This window comes from Notolepis coatsorum (assembly GCF_963971535.1).
Source record: "Notolepis coatsorum genome assembly, chromosome: 17".
Taxonomy (NCBI): domain Eukaryota; kingdom Metazoa; phylum Chordata; class Actinopteri; order Aulopiformes; family Paralepididae; genus Notolepis; species Notolepis coatsorum.
The window spans coordinates 67799759-67816916 of NC_140181.1; the positions used below are offsets into that span (position 1 = coordinate 67799759).

General features: G+C 44.7%; 1 protein-coding gene across 1 annotated transcript in view; it reads right to left on the reverse strand.

Moving 5' to 3' along the window:
• cpne5a (copine Va) overlaps positions 1-17158 on the reverse strand; it is a gene marked incomplete at its 5' end in the record, with an annotated part of 227661 nt that overhangs the window by 74703 nt on the left and 135800 nt on the right. The window contains one exon of the mRNA XM_084333074.1: positions 1190-1253. Within this exon, the coding sequence (XP_084189200.1) occupies positions 1190-1253 (64 nt within the window). The remainder of the gene's footprint in view (positions 1-1189; positions 1254-17158) is intronic.

A 17158-nucleotide genomic window follows, 5' to 3' on the forward strand; every position in this document is an offset into this window, starting at 1 on the left:
AGATGGCAGCTTCTCAATAAGGGCCTACATATTGTCTACCACATCTCTCAGACAGAGAAGACCACCCAACTTTTTTTCATACAAGATGCAATGATGAGTGCTATAAACATCACCAGTAATAAACCTAAAGAGCAGAATTCTAAAGATGATAAAAGAGTGGAGGAGGTGACTCACAGTAGTCCTTCATCAGTCAACCATGCCAAAGTCCTATAAACAATGTAGGAAAGTCCGAGAAAATGTTGGTTCTGAGCTGTGTTGTGGTGTCATGCTCTTTGACCGGTAGCATTACGTGCCTCTTTTTGTTGTGGGCATATGTAGCTACATCATATTCAGTACAATATGGCTGAAAACACTAAAACTAAGTTTTTAAAGGTGCCATATTATGGAAAATGGGTTTTGCCTAGTCTTGGTGGGGATGTCTGAAATGTTATTTTGTTGCTGGGAAAAATTTACTGTTTTCAATTATTGAAAACATACAAAATAGAAGACGTTTAAGCAGCAGTGAATTCTAGCAGGTTGGAAGACAAATTTATAATTTAGGAGCATATGAATGCAGCAACAGCTTCAGATATTCCAGACTTGAGATTACTCAACTACTACATTAGGCCCAAAATTTTTTATGGCAGTCAGATACTAACAGATAGAGATTCAAGATGTTAACGTCAGGGTGCTTTAGGGTATCATGAAACATTCATCCAGTACCTCAGTGGATTGGTTTACAGTCAGGAAGAGAGGGTGATTTTTCTGCCAAATAATTCTTGCCACTTTCCCCTGCCCCACTGGCAGGACTATAATGTGATTACCGGTATTTACTATAATCATTTGGCTTTGCAGAGAGAAAGCCAATGGGCATTAATAGACACAGGCCATTAACCCTGATTCATGGATTTACACATTGTACGCCGGAGAAAACACTTGTTTCACTGACTGGAATGAACGTAGGGTCATTAAATACCCATTAGCAGGTTCATCATGTACACAATTTTCTTACTTCACATACGATCACATAAAAGATGCCTTAATCTATGTACAATTGAGATACATTTTAGTAGGGGTTAAGGGTGTTTTAACCATCCCATTCCAATTTGGTGAGCATGTGTGAATATCACTGAACACTCATTATGCAACAAATGCTCAGGCACATATATTACTGCTCGGAAACATAGGATATGGATGTGTTCACACTCACTCTGCAGTTTCCCAACTCCTCAGCAGACAAGATGATCGTTCCACATTTCTTCCCAGGAATGCCACTGCAGGAAAAAAACACAAAGAACACAAACAAATCGAATATTCTTCAAACATTCTTTACAAAGCGATTTTTAAGATCCAATACAATTATGTTTTAATTCAGTCATAAATTGCTGTTAATGTAAACAAAGTATAGTTTTTCAGTTTCAGATGCATAGTTTGATTTGTTATAAGTGATTTAGGTCACCCTCTCTGGGCACAGGGCTGAGGGGGCGTGGCCTTCTGTTCACTAGACATTATAGATGTGTTTCTCGTCCACGTCAGACTCAGTGTGCGCGCGCATCAAGGCGGCAAAAGGGAACGTAATCCTGGTCAGAACAACGGGGCAGACTACAATATATTTGCATTTGTTAGCCATGCTAGCGATCTAAACAATCAATCCATGCCAAAGCTAGACGTGTAAAAGGTGAAAGACTCACACTCACAGCCATGCTGATTTTTTATAAACAGAAAATTAAAGACAACAGCACAAGAAAAAAATATATCACAAGATTTTTTTTTTTTAAAGCTAACAGTCAAAGGCCTTTTGAAACAGATCTGAAACAGAACTGCTTTAAAAGAGTCCAGGCTCTGTGGTGCCCTCAGCTGGATGGGTAGGCTGTTCCACAGGCGTGGTGCAGCCGTGCAGAAGGCACGGTCATCCCATGGTGCAGAGCCGGGTATTGGGGACACAAAGGAGCAGGCTACCTGCAGATCTGAGGGTACGGTTGGAGGATTATGGAGTGATGAGTTCCTGAAGGTAGAGGGGTGCATGTCCGTTTATGCAGTTATGGGTGAGCATCAGGATTTTGTAATTGATCCAGGATGAGACCGGGAGCCAATGTAGTGAGTGGAGGATGGGGGTTATGTGCTCGTGTTTACGGACTCTCATCAGGATCCTGGCAGCACTGTTTTTGTTATGGTTTGGAACCGACCCCAATAGCACAACACAAGACAGGTATGAGAGTAAGCCAAAAACAGGGCATTATTTATTAAATACAAAAAAGCGGCACTCAGCCTTTAAGGGGGTAAAAACATAAAAACGTCAATGAACACAAAAAGGCGGCACTGTGCCTTTAACGGGCGAACAGGTTAAGGGACCAGGGTAACGGGAGAGGGGGACAGGGACAGAGGCCCGGAGAGGCGGGCTAGAGACAGGGACAGAGGCCCGGAGAGAGGGGCTGGGGACGGGGACAGGAATCCAACGGCGGAGGCCGGGCACCGGGACAGGGGCCCGGTGAGGAGGCCCGGAACAAAGGGGCGAACAGGCTGGGAAAAGGTAACGGGGATCCTCTTCGTCCATACAACCGAGTAGGGCTCTGCGGCTCAGCTCTCACATGGAATCCTCCTCCTCCAGACCAGACGCTGCCCACGGGCAATGCAGCACACAGGGGGTCCGAGGGGAACGGGAAGAGAACACGCCATCCTCCCGTGGAATAGGGAGCGATGGCGAGCCGGGGTCCGAGGGGAACGGGATGAGAACACGCCATCCTCCCGTGGAATAGGGAGCGATGGCGAGCCAGGGTCCGAGGGGAACGGGATGAGAACACGCCATCCTCCCGTGAAATAGGGAGCGATGGCGAGCCGGGGTCCGAGGGGAACGGGATGAGAACACGCCGTCCTCCCGTGGAATAATAGGGAGCGACGGCGAGCCTCACCCCAGGAACGAGGATCACCACGAGGGAGCTGGGAAGTCGCCGGCTTGACGTCTGGAGTGGGAACACTGGAATCCTCCCGTAGAGAATTAGAGAGCGAAGGCGGTGTCCCACTCCAGGCAACGGCGACAGGTGGTGATGGCTGGCACGTCGTCTCACGCCGGAGACGCGGCTGGTGATGGTAGCAACAAGATGGCACGACGTCTGGAGTGAGAACATAGGGATCCTCCCGTGGAAGTATAGAGAGCGAAGACGATGTCCCACTCCAGGAAACGGCAGTAGATGGTAGCGTACAGAACGACCCGACAAGGAGTGGAGGGGAGTCTGCAATATAAGTACTCTCCCGAGCTGATCGCAAACTCCCAACAGGTGCGTGAAGGTAGAGGAGAAAAGTCCTCGCAAGGGTGGGGGCTGTTGAGGAGAGGAGACAGGGAAAAAAGGTCCAGGGACAGGCGAATCCTCACAGTACCCCCCCCTCCAGGGACGGCTCCCAGACGTCAAAAGGGACCGTCTGGGAACGGGCAGGACAGGGGGCCGGGAGAGGGGAGAAAAAAATCAGACAGCGGGGCAGGGGACATGACAGAGCAACAAACAAAAAAAAATGGCCATGCTAGCAGGGGAAGCTACACCTAAAGTGGGGCTAGCAGAGGGACAGGGTAGCTGCCAGGGCATTACTAGCAACAGGGCCTAAGCTAGCTGCAACACATACATCAGCCTAGAGGCTGCGCTAGCTGCCGGAGCTAACAGCTAACAGGGGAGCTAACAGGGGAGCTAACAGGGGAGCTAAGGAGGCTAACAGGGGAGCTAACAGGGGCTGTCTCACATACACTGTCTGTGCCGGCTGGGGTCGTCGACGGGTCGGGTCGTCCTGTTATGGTTTGGAACCGACCCCAATAGCACAACACAAGACAGGTATGAGAGTAAGCCAAAAACAGGGCATTATTTATTAAATACAAAAAAGCGGCACTCAGCCTTTAAGGGGGTAAAAACATAAAAACGTCAATGAACACAAAAAGGCGGCACTGTGCCTTTAACGGGCGAACAGGCTAAGGGACCAGGGTAACGGGAGAGGGGGACAGGGACAGAGGCCCGGAGAGGCGGGCTAGAGACAGGGACAGGGGCCCGGTGAGGAGGCCCGGAACAAAGGGGCAAACAGGCTGGGAAAAGGTAACGGGGATCCTCTTCGTCCCTACAACCGAGTAGGGCTCTGCGGCTCAGCTCTCACAAGGAATCCTCCTCCTCCAGACCAGACGCTGCCCACGGGCAATGCAGCACACAGGGGGTCCGAGGGGAACGGGAAGAGAACACGCCATCCTCCCGTGGAATAGGGAGCGATGGCGAGCCGGGATCCGAGGGGAACGGGATGAGAACACGCCATCCTCCCGTGGAATAGGGAGCGATGGCGAGCCGGGGTCCGAGGGGAACGGGATGAGAACACGCCATCCTCCCGTGAAATAGGGAGCGATGGCGAGCCGGGGTCCGAGGGGAACAGGATGAGAACACGCCGTCCTCCCGTGGAATAATAGGGAGCGACGGCGAGCCTCACCCCAGGAACGAGGATCACCACGAGGGAGCTGGGAAGTCGCCGGCTTGACGTCTGGAGTGGGAACACTGGAATCCTCCCGTAGAGAATTAGAGAGCGAAGGCGGTGTCCCACTCCAGGCAACGGCGACAGGTGGTGATGGCTGGCACGTCGTCTCACGCCGGAGACGCGGCTGGTGATGGTAGCAACAAGATGGCACGACGTCTGGAGTGAGAACATAGGGATCCTCCCGTGGAAGTATAGAGAGCGAAGACGATGTCCCACTCCAGGAAACGGCAGTAGATGGTAGCGTACAGAATGACCCGACAAGGAGTGGAGGGGAGTCTGCAATATAAGTACTCTCCCGAGCTGATCGCAAACTCCCAACAGGTGCGTGAAGGTAGAGGAGAAAAGTCCTCGCAAGGGTGGGGGCTGTTGAGGAGAGGAGACAGGGAAAAAAGGTCCAGGGACAGGCGAATCCTCACAGTTTTGGATGTATTGCAGCTTTTGGATGCTCTTGCCAGGAATCCCGATGAAGAGTCCGTTACAGTAGTCCAGTCTTGAGGAGACAAAGGCATGGACAAGCTTCTTTGCGTCTGACAGGGTTAAAGTGGGACGGAGTTTGGATATATTTTTTAGGTGATAGAATGAGGTCTTGCAGAGGTGTTTTATGTGGATGTTGAAGGTCAGGTGGGGGTCAAATCGAACCCCCAGATTTGTGACTGAGGAAGAGAGGGGGATTACCTGGCCGTCAAAGGTGAGATGGGATATGGATGAAGACTGAACCTGGTGAGGGGTGCCAATGAGAAGTGCCTTGGTTTTTTTGCTGTTTAGTTGGAGGAAGTTGCTGTTCATCCATGCCTTTATCTCCTCAAGACAGGTGGTGAGGCATGACAGAGCTGCTTGAGGGGTTTGGGGCTGTTTTTATGTAGAGTTGTGTGTCATCGGCATAACAGTGGAAGGACATTCCATGTCTGCCGATGACACGACCGAGGGGGAGCATGTAGGTGATGAATAGGATGGGACCAAGAACCGACCCCTGCGGAACACCACAGGTGACATCGAGCAGCCTGGATTTGTGTCCTCCCAGTGAGACATATTCAGTCCTGCCTAAGAGGTAGGACTGGAACCACTGCAGTGCATGGTCCGACAGTCCAACAGTGTTGTGGAGGCGCTCCAGGAGGATGGTGTGGTCCACAGTGTCAAATGCCGCTGTCAGATCGAGGAGGATGAGAAGTGATGGTGATCCTGCGTCAGTGGTCATTAGAAGATGACACAGATTCCATCTACTCTCAGTCAGTATCACAGAAGCAGAGCCTCTACTCTCAGTCAGTATCATCAACAGCAGAGCCTCTACTCTCAGTCAGTATCATCAGCAGCAGAGCCTCTACTCTCAGTCAGTATCATCAGCAGCAGAGCCTCTACTCTCAGTCAGTATCAGCAGCAGAGCCTCTACTCTCAGTCAGTATCATCAGCAGCAGAGCCTCTACTCTCAGTCAGTATCACAGCAGCAGAGCCTCTACTCTCAGTCAGTATCATCAGCAGAGCCTCTACTCTCAGTCAGTATCATCAACAGCAGAGCCTCTACTCTCAGTCAGTATCATCAGCAGCAGAGCCTCTACTCTCAGTCAGTATCACAGCAGCAGAGCCTCTACTCTCAGTCAGTATCATCAGCAGAGCCTCTACTCTCAGTCAGTATCATCAGCAGCAGAGCCTCTACTCTCAGCCAGTATGATCAGCAGCAGAGCCTCTACTCTCAGTCAGTATCACAGCAGCAGAGCCTCTACTCTCAGTCAGTATCATCAGCAGAGCCTCTACTCTCAGTCAGTATCATCAGCAGCAGAGCCTCTACTCTCAGTCAGTATCATCAGCAGAGCCTCTACTCTCAGTCAGTATCATCAGCAGCAGAGCCTCTACTCTCAGTCAGTATCACAGCAGCAGAGCCTCTACTCTCAGTCAGTATCATCAGCAGAGCCTCTACTCTCAGTCAGTATCATCAGCAGCAGAGCCTCTACACTCAGTCAGTATCATCAGCAGAGCCTCTACTCTCAGTCAGTATCATCAGCAGCAGAGCCTCTACTCTCAGTCAGTATCATCAGCAGAGCCTCTACTCTCAGTCAGTATCACAGCAGCAGAGCCTCTACTCTCAGTCAGTATCATCAGCAGAGCCTCTACTCTCAGTCAGTATCATCAGCAGCAGAGCCTCTACTCTCAGTCAGTATCATCAGCAGCAGAGCCTCTACTCTCAGTCAGTATCATCAGCAGCAGAGCGTTCCTCAGGTCCTCGCTTGCACTAATCCCACCTCTGACAGCTTATTAACACAGGGAACATACCGGTATTACAAGTCCTTGGGGCTTCCTCATGCGCAACCTCAAACTCGATACAATACGGTGTACTGTGTGTGTGTGTGTGTGTGTGTGTGTGTGTGTGTGTGTGTGTGTGTGTGTGCGTGCGTGCGTGCGTGCGTGCGTGCGTGCGTGCGTGTGTGCGTGCGTGCGTGCGTGCGTGCGTGCGTGCGTGTGTGTGCAAGTGTGTCTTCCTCTGCACATCATCTCCCTAGTGGCCAGCTAATTCAATAGTCCTGACAAACAGTGGCCACATTGTTCAAGAGTCTATCCTAAATGTTATTTGGCTGGATCCTTTAAAGTAGGACCAAATGAGATTTTTTTCCCCTCCCCAGATCCAATCTCTCTGCCCCTCTCAATCTCTATCTCTCTCTTTCTCTGTGTGGCCGTGGTAGCAGGCAGCAGCACTCTTACATAGATCAAGACTAAGACTACTATCCAATCAACAGGAAAAGTCCAGCTGATGACAGCCCTATCATCTCTTCAGAGAAAGAGGAAATTAGACGAGAGCCGCCTCTCCAGGGCCCTTGTGAGTCAGTCGAGGGTCGTATTGCTGACTCTCATCCAGATGTGGCAGCTAATACAGACCGACTGGTCACTTTGATGAAAGGTCGAGTTTTACGAAAAAGGCAGAAGCCTGCATTATTGATTTTAAAGGCGAATGAGTACTTCCCTTAAAGCTTAGTATTTCCCATAACACTTGCACTATGTTTTTCTTTCAAAATGACTTAAAATAATGATCAGAGATTGTGTCATAATTTTATATTATTACAAGTAAAATGTCAACGTTTAGGTTAGTTCATACCACGGCCTGGGTGAATACTGTTTTCTGATTGGCCGGCAGGTTACATCCGTTTAATGCACACTTGGTTCGGCTCAAGACTAATCACTGTTCTAAATTAATCCAACCTGTAACCCATTGATAGCTGGCCTGCTAGCTGGAGTCAGTCAACTCATAGCAAGTCAAGTACATTCATTGTTGAGAGTTTAATTGCAAGGACGGGATTCAAATTGTAAATCCGGATTTGTTTTGGCAGTCTGACAGTTGTATGTTGAGTTGTTTTTTTGTGGAGGACATCTTCAGTTTTGCAGGATTTTTGGAGAAAGCATGGCACTTGAGACAAAACACAATATATCCTATATAATTGTATATGAATTCCTCTTGTTTCTTTGTTTACATACCGTACATTGCTTACAGCTTGTGTTATATTACGTTTTATTGTATTTTCTTTTTCTTGTGGCCATCTTGGTCCATATGTCATTTGTCAAGTAATTTTTCAAGTATACTATTATATACTTATTGTTTATGTGTCTAGTAAGCCCATATGGGCTGGGCATACACCTGTATGTAAGACACGAAAATAAAAAACATCAAATCAAATCAAAATCAAACCTCTAGTATAGCGTCTCTGAGGCAAGATTTGCAACAATATTGCTGACCAGGTAGGATGTGTAGGAGTGCTCTCTGGCATCAGTGCGCTTACATCAAACACCATGAATTGGTTTCCACTGCTTTCCACAGTATTATTGTATTGGGTGATTATTCTTATAAAAGCTAGCAAAGCAGATTGGTATGTGGAGAGGCAATTTATTCTGGGATTTGCAAAATCCCTTCACTTACCATGGCACACACCACCCACGTCTTAGCTATTCCCGCTCAAAACCCCGTCCTCAAGGTTTTCATTGGCTTACATGTCGTGGCCTCACACAGCGCCAACTGCGGATCATGGCATCTCAAAGATGACAGAGCATAAATATGCAGCAGCATACATAAATGTCCTTTTTCTGAATGACAATATTTGAGGAGCCTAATAATAGGGAAATTCATTCATCCTTTTCACAAAAGTAAATGTTTCCTTGCTGTTTTAAAGATGCTATCAGGCTGTCAGAACAGATTTTTGTATACTAAAAATTATATATTATAGTGTTAGTGTGCATATGTGACCAAATTCAGTCAGATTTTCACATCATTGCATGGATTTCCTGCCAAAAAATCTATACGTTTAATAGGTTTAAGCTCAGCAATTATTGAAAGAATGTATGATGATTTATGAGAAGAAAGTCAATTTAATGAAATAGGAAGACATCATTTTCTTTGTACTTTTTAGACTCAGAGTGTCCATGAGTGAAAGTGGTAAAATGAAATGCCAGAACATCTTGGAAAGGACAATGCTGTATTATTAAGAGACATGTTAAGGGACTTTATTACTTCAGTTCTGAGGGTTTCCTGACTCTTGGCTTGTAACAGTTAATACTGTGTAACTGTGTCTCCTTATATATCAGGTAGGATTGATGCAATAACTATGTAACATCCATGTACTTCACCTCTTTCTCACTTCACAAAAAGATCAGATAAGTACATACTAGGGTTGTGGCGATGGACGATGACTTTGTGAATCGACAACGTTCAGAGCCATCGCAGATTGCACAATGTCAAGACGATTTTGGGGTAGTTTTAGCCCAACCAGCTGATTGATTGGTTGATTGATTGATTGATTGATTGATTGATTGATTGATTGATTGATTGATTGATTGATTGATTGATTGATTGATTGATTGATTGATTGATTGAAATTTGTATTAACAGATTGCAGAATGGGTACAATACAGTACGGCTCAATACACACAATTGTTAAGGGGATGCAGACCAGAGAAAGACTTTCATCTTGTTTACATCAGGGTCCCCCATTTTCATCATAACATATATGACATACATGACATACAGATAGACAGTACTGTTACATCCAGACATTTATGACATACCAGATCTACAAATATACAGTACTGTTTAAGAGTACAACGCCTGTCATATAGACAGAGTTTCTAAAAAGAGAGTATACCGTAAATCCTCTAATAGAGGAAGGACCTCCAATAAAGGAGGGGCCTCTTATAATGGACAGGGGTTTGATGCATTTAGACAAACACAGGCCGGTCTCTAATATAAGGTCGCAAAAAAAAAAAAAAAAATTATTTTCCGTGCCGTGATATAGAATGAGATAAACTCTTGCCAATGGAAATCAAATGCTGCCTCCCGCTACACTGACTACCGTACATTAACGTTTCCCTCTGGTTAGCTTTAGCGCTAGCTAACGTTGTCATAATATCTAGCTCTGTGGTGTGAGCTGGATGACGTTGACTTCGTTTGCAAACGTTAACGTTCGCTATCTATATGGCGTTGGCAGACGAGGCTGGCGTTGTCCAGTTGACACATTAGAGATCATGATGCTATGATAACGTTAGCTAAAGCTACTGCATGTCAACAACTCGATTCGACTGAGGAAGTCGAGAAGGTACCACACGCTAAACCGTCCCCGGACCCCGCAACCTATAGACAGTTCCAACTTCAGTGTGTGAATTACGTTAATCCCACAATTACTCAACTGCACTCAATATTTAAATACCAATGCTAGTCTAAATAAATGTAGACAGACAATGTACGTATTAAAAAAAAAAAAAAAAAAAAATAATAATAATAATAATAATAATAATAATAATAATAATAATAATAATAATAATAATAATAATAATAATAATAATAATAATAATAATAATAATAATAATAATAATAATAATAATAATAATAATAATAATAATAATAATAATGCAATAAAAGTCTGAAAATGAAGGGATTGTGTCCATGAGTGTCATTTTTTTAAATTAAGGCCTGCCTCTTATATAAGGCTCTCTCTAATAAAGGCCTGGAGCTCTTTGCAGCTGAGGTAAATAGAAGACCCGTCCTATATTTGAGGATTTAGGGATATACATTATATACATTTGAGATTATATACATTTGAGGGGGAAGAAACTGTACATTGGAGGAGGTTGGGTAGGTGGGGTGACTGGCATTTAAACACCAACCTGTGTCATTACATGGTCTTTGTGTTAAACGTTGTTGGGGAATATAGGCCTAATGAAATTGGCAGGACAATGTAAACAAATGATTTCTGCTCAAGTCTGCGCTTCAAGTTTCTTTAATAGTTGTCATACAGAAGTACAGAATACTTTTATACAAAATGCTTCTTACTGTTTCGCTCCAGAGACTGTGTTAGACAAGATAGTATGAAATAAAATAGTATAGCATGTAAAATAGAAGTAAAAAAAAGAGGTCACAGTGTTCAGTATAGACATATGTACAATGTTCGATGCAGAATAGAAGTAACTGAGTTACCATACAATATACAATATACTATGCAATGTACTAATATACAATACTATATAGTGCAGAGCAGAAATGGGGTGAGGTACAATTTAGGTACAATTTACAGTAAGGTGTGCGAGTTGTAGTGCAAATCCTTTACCAATAAATATAAAGTGTAAAGTGTGTTTTGGTGTTCTAAAGTGTGTAAAGTGGGTGCTGCAGTGAGTTGCCCGTTTTAAGTGAGTGTGTGCATGTGGATGTGTGTGCCAGGGTTAGAAATAAAAAAAAAAAAATTCAAGGGCTTTTTTTGCCCCCCTTAATTGATTTTCGGGGGCTTTTTTTTGTATTATGGGGGCACTGAATTTTTATGATAAACGGTAGGGGTGGGACGGTTCACAAAATGGACGGTTCGGTTCGTATCACGGTTTTGGGGTCACGGTTTTCAGTTCGGTTCGATATACGTAAATTTTTATAAAAAAAAATGTAACACTCAAATCTAAACATGCTTCTCATTTATTAAAAAAAATCAAAAAGTTTACAGTGTTACAGTGTTTACAGCCTTAAATAATGTTTGGCACACAAAGACCGAACTGACTGAAAAATATAGGCTACATTTGTAGTATTAACTTAGTGCAAACAAACAATATGCTCAGCCAGCACTAGACTTTCCTTTCTTTAATATAAACACAAAAAAACAATGTCAACCATGTTTAAATTCCCTGATTGTCAGTTCTTAATGGAAAGATTCGTGTTCTGCTTGAAATTATTATGTATCTGTCTACATTTATTTAGACTAACATTATTTAAATATTAAGTACTGTCTATCTGTATGTCATGTATGTCATATATGTTATGATGAATTGAAAATGGGGGACCCTGATGTAAACAAGACGAAAGTCTTTCTCTGGTCTGCATCCCCTTAACAATTGTATGTATTGAGCTGTACTGTACTGTACCCATTCTGCAATCTGTTAATAAACTTTTCAATCAATCAATCAATCAAAGTGCAACTGTGGTGGATTACGTAATTCGGTGAGTTGGAACTATCTATGGGTTGGCGCCGGGTCCCCACGGACATTTTAGTGTCACGCACCTTCAGCTCAGGCAATGTTATTATCAGCTCCGGTAGCTCCGGTACCGTTAGGAGGTGATGGCATGCAGTGGGAAAGCGGCAATAGTCCCGGTTGGAGTTAGTAAAACACAGTTGTATGTTAGCCTTCTTGGATGTTGAATAAACGCCTATCATTGTCTTTAAACACCCCGCCTCTCAGACTCCCATTTCCTCCTCTGCTAGCTAGTAGCTACGGTAACATTTCGTTGACTGTATTACCTCGCGGGCTGATTCTATAGTTAAAACGTGCGTTGTGTTGTACAAACTGCTAATGCTATGGCAAGATGTGTGTATGCCTATGTAATGTTAATGGCTATGTTTTTAAAGTCGTAATGAAGATTGATTTAGATTGTGCTTGCCATTTGTACACAAACTGACTAGCACCTGGCTCAGTTGCAGTGCTGCTGCTGCTGCAGCAGCCAGTGCTCACCTCCGCCAAATGAATTTTTTTTATTTGCGCGTCATCTGAACCGTACGATACACAGACGCGCCATTACCGGATAAATATATATATATAATTAGTAAACTGTCGGGGGCATTTTGTGCCCCCCTTAACTGATTTTCGAGGGCATTTTGTCCATTTTCAAGGGCATTATGCCCCAAGCCCCCGTTAATTTCGAACCCTGGTGTGTGCTGTGTGCATTTGATGGTTGCTGCATAGTGTTTATTGTTCGTTGAGCAGCCTGATGGCCTGGGGATAGAAGCTCCTTCTGAGTCTTTCTGTGCTCGCCTTAAGACTCCGGTATCGCTTGCCTGACCGCAGCAGTTCAAAGAGGCAGTTGTTCGGGTGGCTGGAGTCCTTGATGATTCTTTTAGCCTTCCCCCTGCACCGCTTGTTGTAAATGTTCTGGAGGGTGGGAAGCCCCCCTCCAATTGTGCGTTCGGCTGAACGTGTCACTCTTTGTAGTCTGCTACAGTCTTGTGCAGTGCTATTCCCAAACCAGGAGGTGATGTTGCCAGTCAGGATGCTCTCGATTGTACATGAGTAGAAGTTCCTAAGGATCTTCTGACTGACTTGGAACTTCCTTAGGCGCCTGAGGAAGTAGAGGCGTTGTCGTGCCTTCTTCACAACACTGTCAATGTGTGTGGTCCATGTCAAGTCCTCGGATATGTGGGCTCCGAGGTACTTGAAACTGTTCACTCTCTCAACCGGCTTCAAATGTAGGGATGGGAATTGATAAGATTTTATCGATACGATTCCATTATAGATTCTGCTTATCGATCCGATTCTTTATCGATTCCCTTATCGATTCCTGATAAATGTATAATTTAAATAAATGAATTGGAAATGCAACAGAACTAAGCTGGTTAGAATAACAACATGCAACTTGACATTTCTGATTGTCATTTATTGTTGAGCCCCCACCAAAATGGTCGCAATTTAGAGCCCTTACAAATTTAGTGACTGCTCGGTGACACTCGTTCACCTTTTCCTGAGTCAGTTTACCCCCGCTGTGCTAGCGTGAAAGGATTTTCCTGATGTGCGCGATAACCACTAGCTGCAGCCTCAGTCTATTGTGATCATCTAAAATGGATGAAATGGGAGAATATTTATACAGTAAAAGCATTCGTTTTCATTTAGGTTTTAGTCAAGGAATCAAATAGTCTGCTATGGCTGCATGTGTAGCACTAACGTTATTGTTTTCAAATGCGCAACTGTCAGAAAAACATGGCATCGATAAGAGGAATCAATAGTCACAGAGGCATGCGATTCCAGGAATCAGACAATTAGGAACCGGTTCCCAACCGGTTCCGGTTCTCGATTCCCATCCCTATTCAAATGTGCTTCAAATGTACTGTCTGTCTTATCTGCCTCCTTTAATAACACAAAACGTGTTTTAGGCACTAAGGGCTAGATCCACAAAGAACCGCGCAGGTGATTGATTGAATGAAAATTGTTAAGGGGATGCAGACCAGAGAAAGACTTTCATCTTGTTTACATCAGGGTCCCCCATTTTCAATTCATAATGAATTGTAAGTAAGGGTGCAATTAGCACCGTGCAATCCATTCTTTGTGGATATACAGTAGCCCTAAGTGTCAACTGCAAAATATATGCCAAGCATCTGCTAATGCTGTATTCACATACATTTTGACAGAGACAGTTTGAAAGAGACATGCCAGCTTTCACCCTACAAATATAATTTACATAAATGTCTGTTGTGAAAATACTAGAGCATTTATAATGCCATAGAAGCATATAGATCTAGTCTATTTTTATTAGGTTTGACGGTTTTGGAATTTAAAGCGCTGGGTTTCATTCCACCATCGCTCTAAAGTTGTTATAGTATCTCTCTCTCTCTCTCTCTCTCTCTCTCTCTCTCTCTCTCTCTCTCTCTCTCTCTCTCTCTCTCTCTCTCTCTCTCTCTCTCTCTCTCTCTCTCTCTCTCTCTCTCTCTCTCTCTCTCTCTCTCTCTCTCTCTCTCTCTCTCTCCCCCTCCAGCCCATGTCTTTCTTGTGGTTTAGTTATAACAATCAAGCCAGATCACATGAACAAGCTGAATTACAATTAACAATTCAACCATCAGGCGCATGGTTGTACCAATCCACAGGAGAAAACTGTTTTGTTTTCACACAATTTGACAGGGGTGTAAAGGGTACCCAGAAATTATACTTAAGTGAAAGTCAGAGTATCTGGCTAAAGACACACAGTAAAAGTAAAAAAGTTTCTACTTTTAAATGTACTTAAGTACTAAAAAGTAAAAGTACAAACTTTTTTTCTGACTGTCTATTCTTCTGATAGCAGGTGTTTAATCAAAGATCCCCGGTTTATAGTCTTGCACAAGGACCAATCAGCATGGGTATGGGCGGGTTAATTTTCCATTGATGGGGATTTGATTGGCTGTTTTTAAATAAAGCGCGGCCGCAGAATTAATAACGTTAACGTTATTTCAGCCAGAGAAACAAATAATATACTAATTAAAATGGTTGGACCTGCGAGATTTGTACTTTGTACTTTGTAGGTCTGCATTTTAAATGTAAGGAGTAAAAAGTATGTTTTTTTCTTCTCTGAAATGTAATTGAGTAAAAGTACAAGTATACAAACCTAATAATTTGAGTAAAGTACAAATCCCCAAAAACAGTACTTAAGTATTGTAATTAAGTACAATTACTCAAGTACTTTACACCCCTGCAATTTTAACAATAGCCAAGACTCGCGTGTGCTGCTTTAGCCATATATCAACCTATACAATAACATAAAACAATAGACTGCATTTATTATATATTGAGGCCGTATGTGTTTGCTCTGAGAGAGAGAGCAGTCTATTCTCACTGCAGTGTGCCGAGAGGATACGGAGAGAGAGAGAGAGAGAGAGAGAGAGAGAGAGAGAGAGAGAGAGAGAGAGAGAGAGAGAGAGAGAGAGAGAGAGAGAGAGAGAGAGATGGAGAGGATAAAATGTTGACTATTGGCAATCTCACAGGGTGACGCTGGGACGATCTGAATATGGAGCACATTGTCCAACTCTAGTACATACATCAGCATTCAATAGGAAAGTGGGAGTATCTAAACCCATCACATCACAATTCACGTCTACAGTCAGCAAGGCTGCCATCACACTCCGCTCTCCCCGTCTCCTATACCCTCGCTCCTGGGGAGGCCAATCTGAAGGTGAATTAACTGCCCTTGAATTATTGATGCTTCCTTCCTGGTTGCCGCCATGCAGCTTGATGATGCTTGAGATGGGGCAATAAAACCCTTAGCTTTTGGAGGACTACACCCCACCCCACTGCGGGTCAAGTCATCTCCTTCAGGTCACAACAAGGGCTAATTCCAATATCGCACTGGAAAATAAGATCCAGTTGGGAGCTAAATCTCAGCTACAGATAGGTCAAGATGTGGCATTGCCACCAACCCCACCCCCGCCCCCGCATCTGATTTCAGTGCAGGCGGAGAAAGATGGTTTCCCAACAGTGGTCTCTTAAATCAAGCATGCATAATCGAGCGCAGTAGTGGTGTAGTTCTGCGGTTCCCGGCCCGGCTACCGGGGCCATTGTCGAGTGGGCAAATGCAGTTTCTGCCTTTGTCGTTTTGGTAGATTAGTCTAGTTTCTTCATACAGGGTAATAAATATGTCCCTGTCACGCCGCTGGGTTCCAACACCTTCTACAAGGAGAAGTGTGAGTGCTGCTGCTCTGCTGGGCCCTGCATGAGAAGATGTCCTTCACACAGCACTCGCTCGCTCACAGACTGGTCCTCGATGGGGGGAAGGCTTTGATGATGAAATTATACGCAATGCGCCGCCATGTCCCATTTCTTATACTATATATTATGAACGATGCCTCAGCTCTGATGCACACTGTGTGCTGGAGGAGGAGTGTACTGGCGCACACTACTGGCCTCAATCAGTTGGCCTTGTGTGTCCAATTTCAACGCTTGCCCCATTGATTTAGTCGCTGATCAAACATTTGAATATCTAAATAGCTGCTTTTCAAACCGGAGGAGGCCGTCTCCCCCTCGTGCGCTCGCTCAGCATCACACTCCCCGTAGCACTGCCTTCCCACTGTTGCCCCGATTTGAGCCCCGAGCTTAGACTGAAGTGAGTGACTGCTGAGAGGAAAAGTAAGAAACTCAACCAGACGTCAGAACATTGAGTAATCAACCCAATTATATTTGGCAATTCTGAAGACGTAACGCAATAACTTTCGAGAGGACCGAACGCGGAGAAAGAGTCATTATAATAACGACGCCTCGGTTCGCCGAGTTAAGCGCAGGCAATTGAATAGCATTCTGATGAGGTGCTCTTGTTCAGCGGAGACTGATGGGCTGCATATTATTACCCTTTGCTTCAGGGCTCCCTGTGAATCATGTAGCTAATGTGGCATAATGAAGGCGCCACAGTCTCCCATTGCAGGTGTCCGGTGAGTGACAGCGCTAACCACGTGTTAAGTAGCTATATGTTGCGCTCCTCTAAAAGTGGGGCATAATTCATAGTCACTGGGGCTTCCCCTGGCACCAAGCAGACGTTCTGCCATATGGACCGAATGCAGTGGTGCCAGATGATGCGTTGATGTTGCCCAGAAAATCCTCAGGTGGGTTTCATATCCGTCGTCAGGATTAGCAGTGTCAATGTCAATCCGTCGTCAGGATTACCCCCCCCCCCCCCACTGATCCATGGAAATCCAGTGGATCGAACAGGGACCATACCTAATTTAGATTT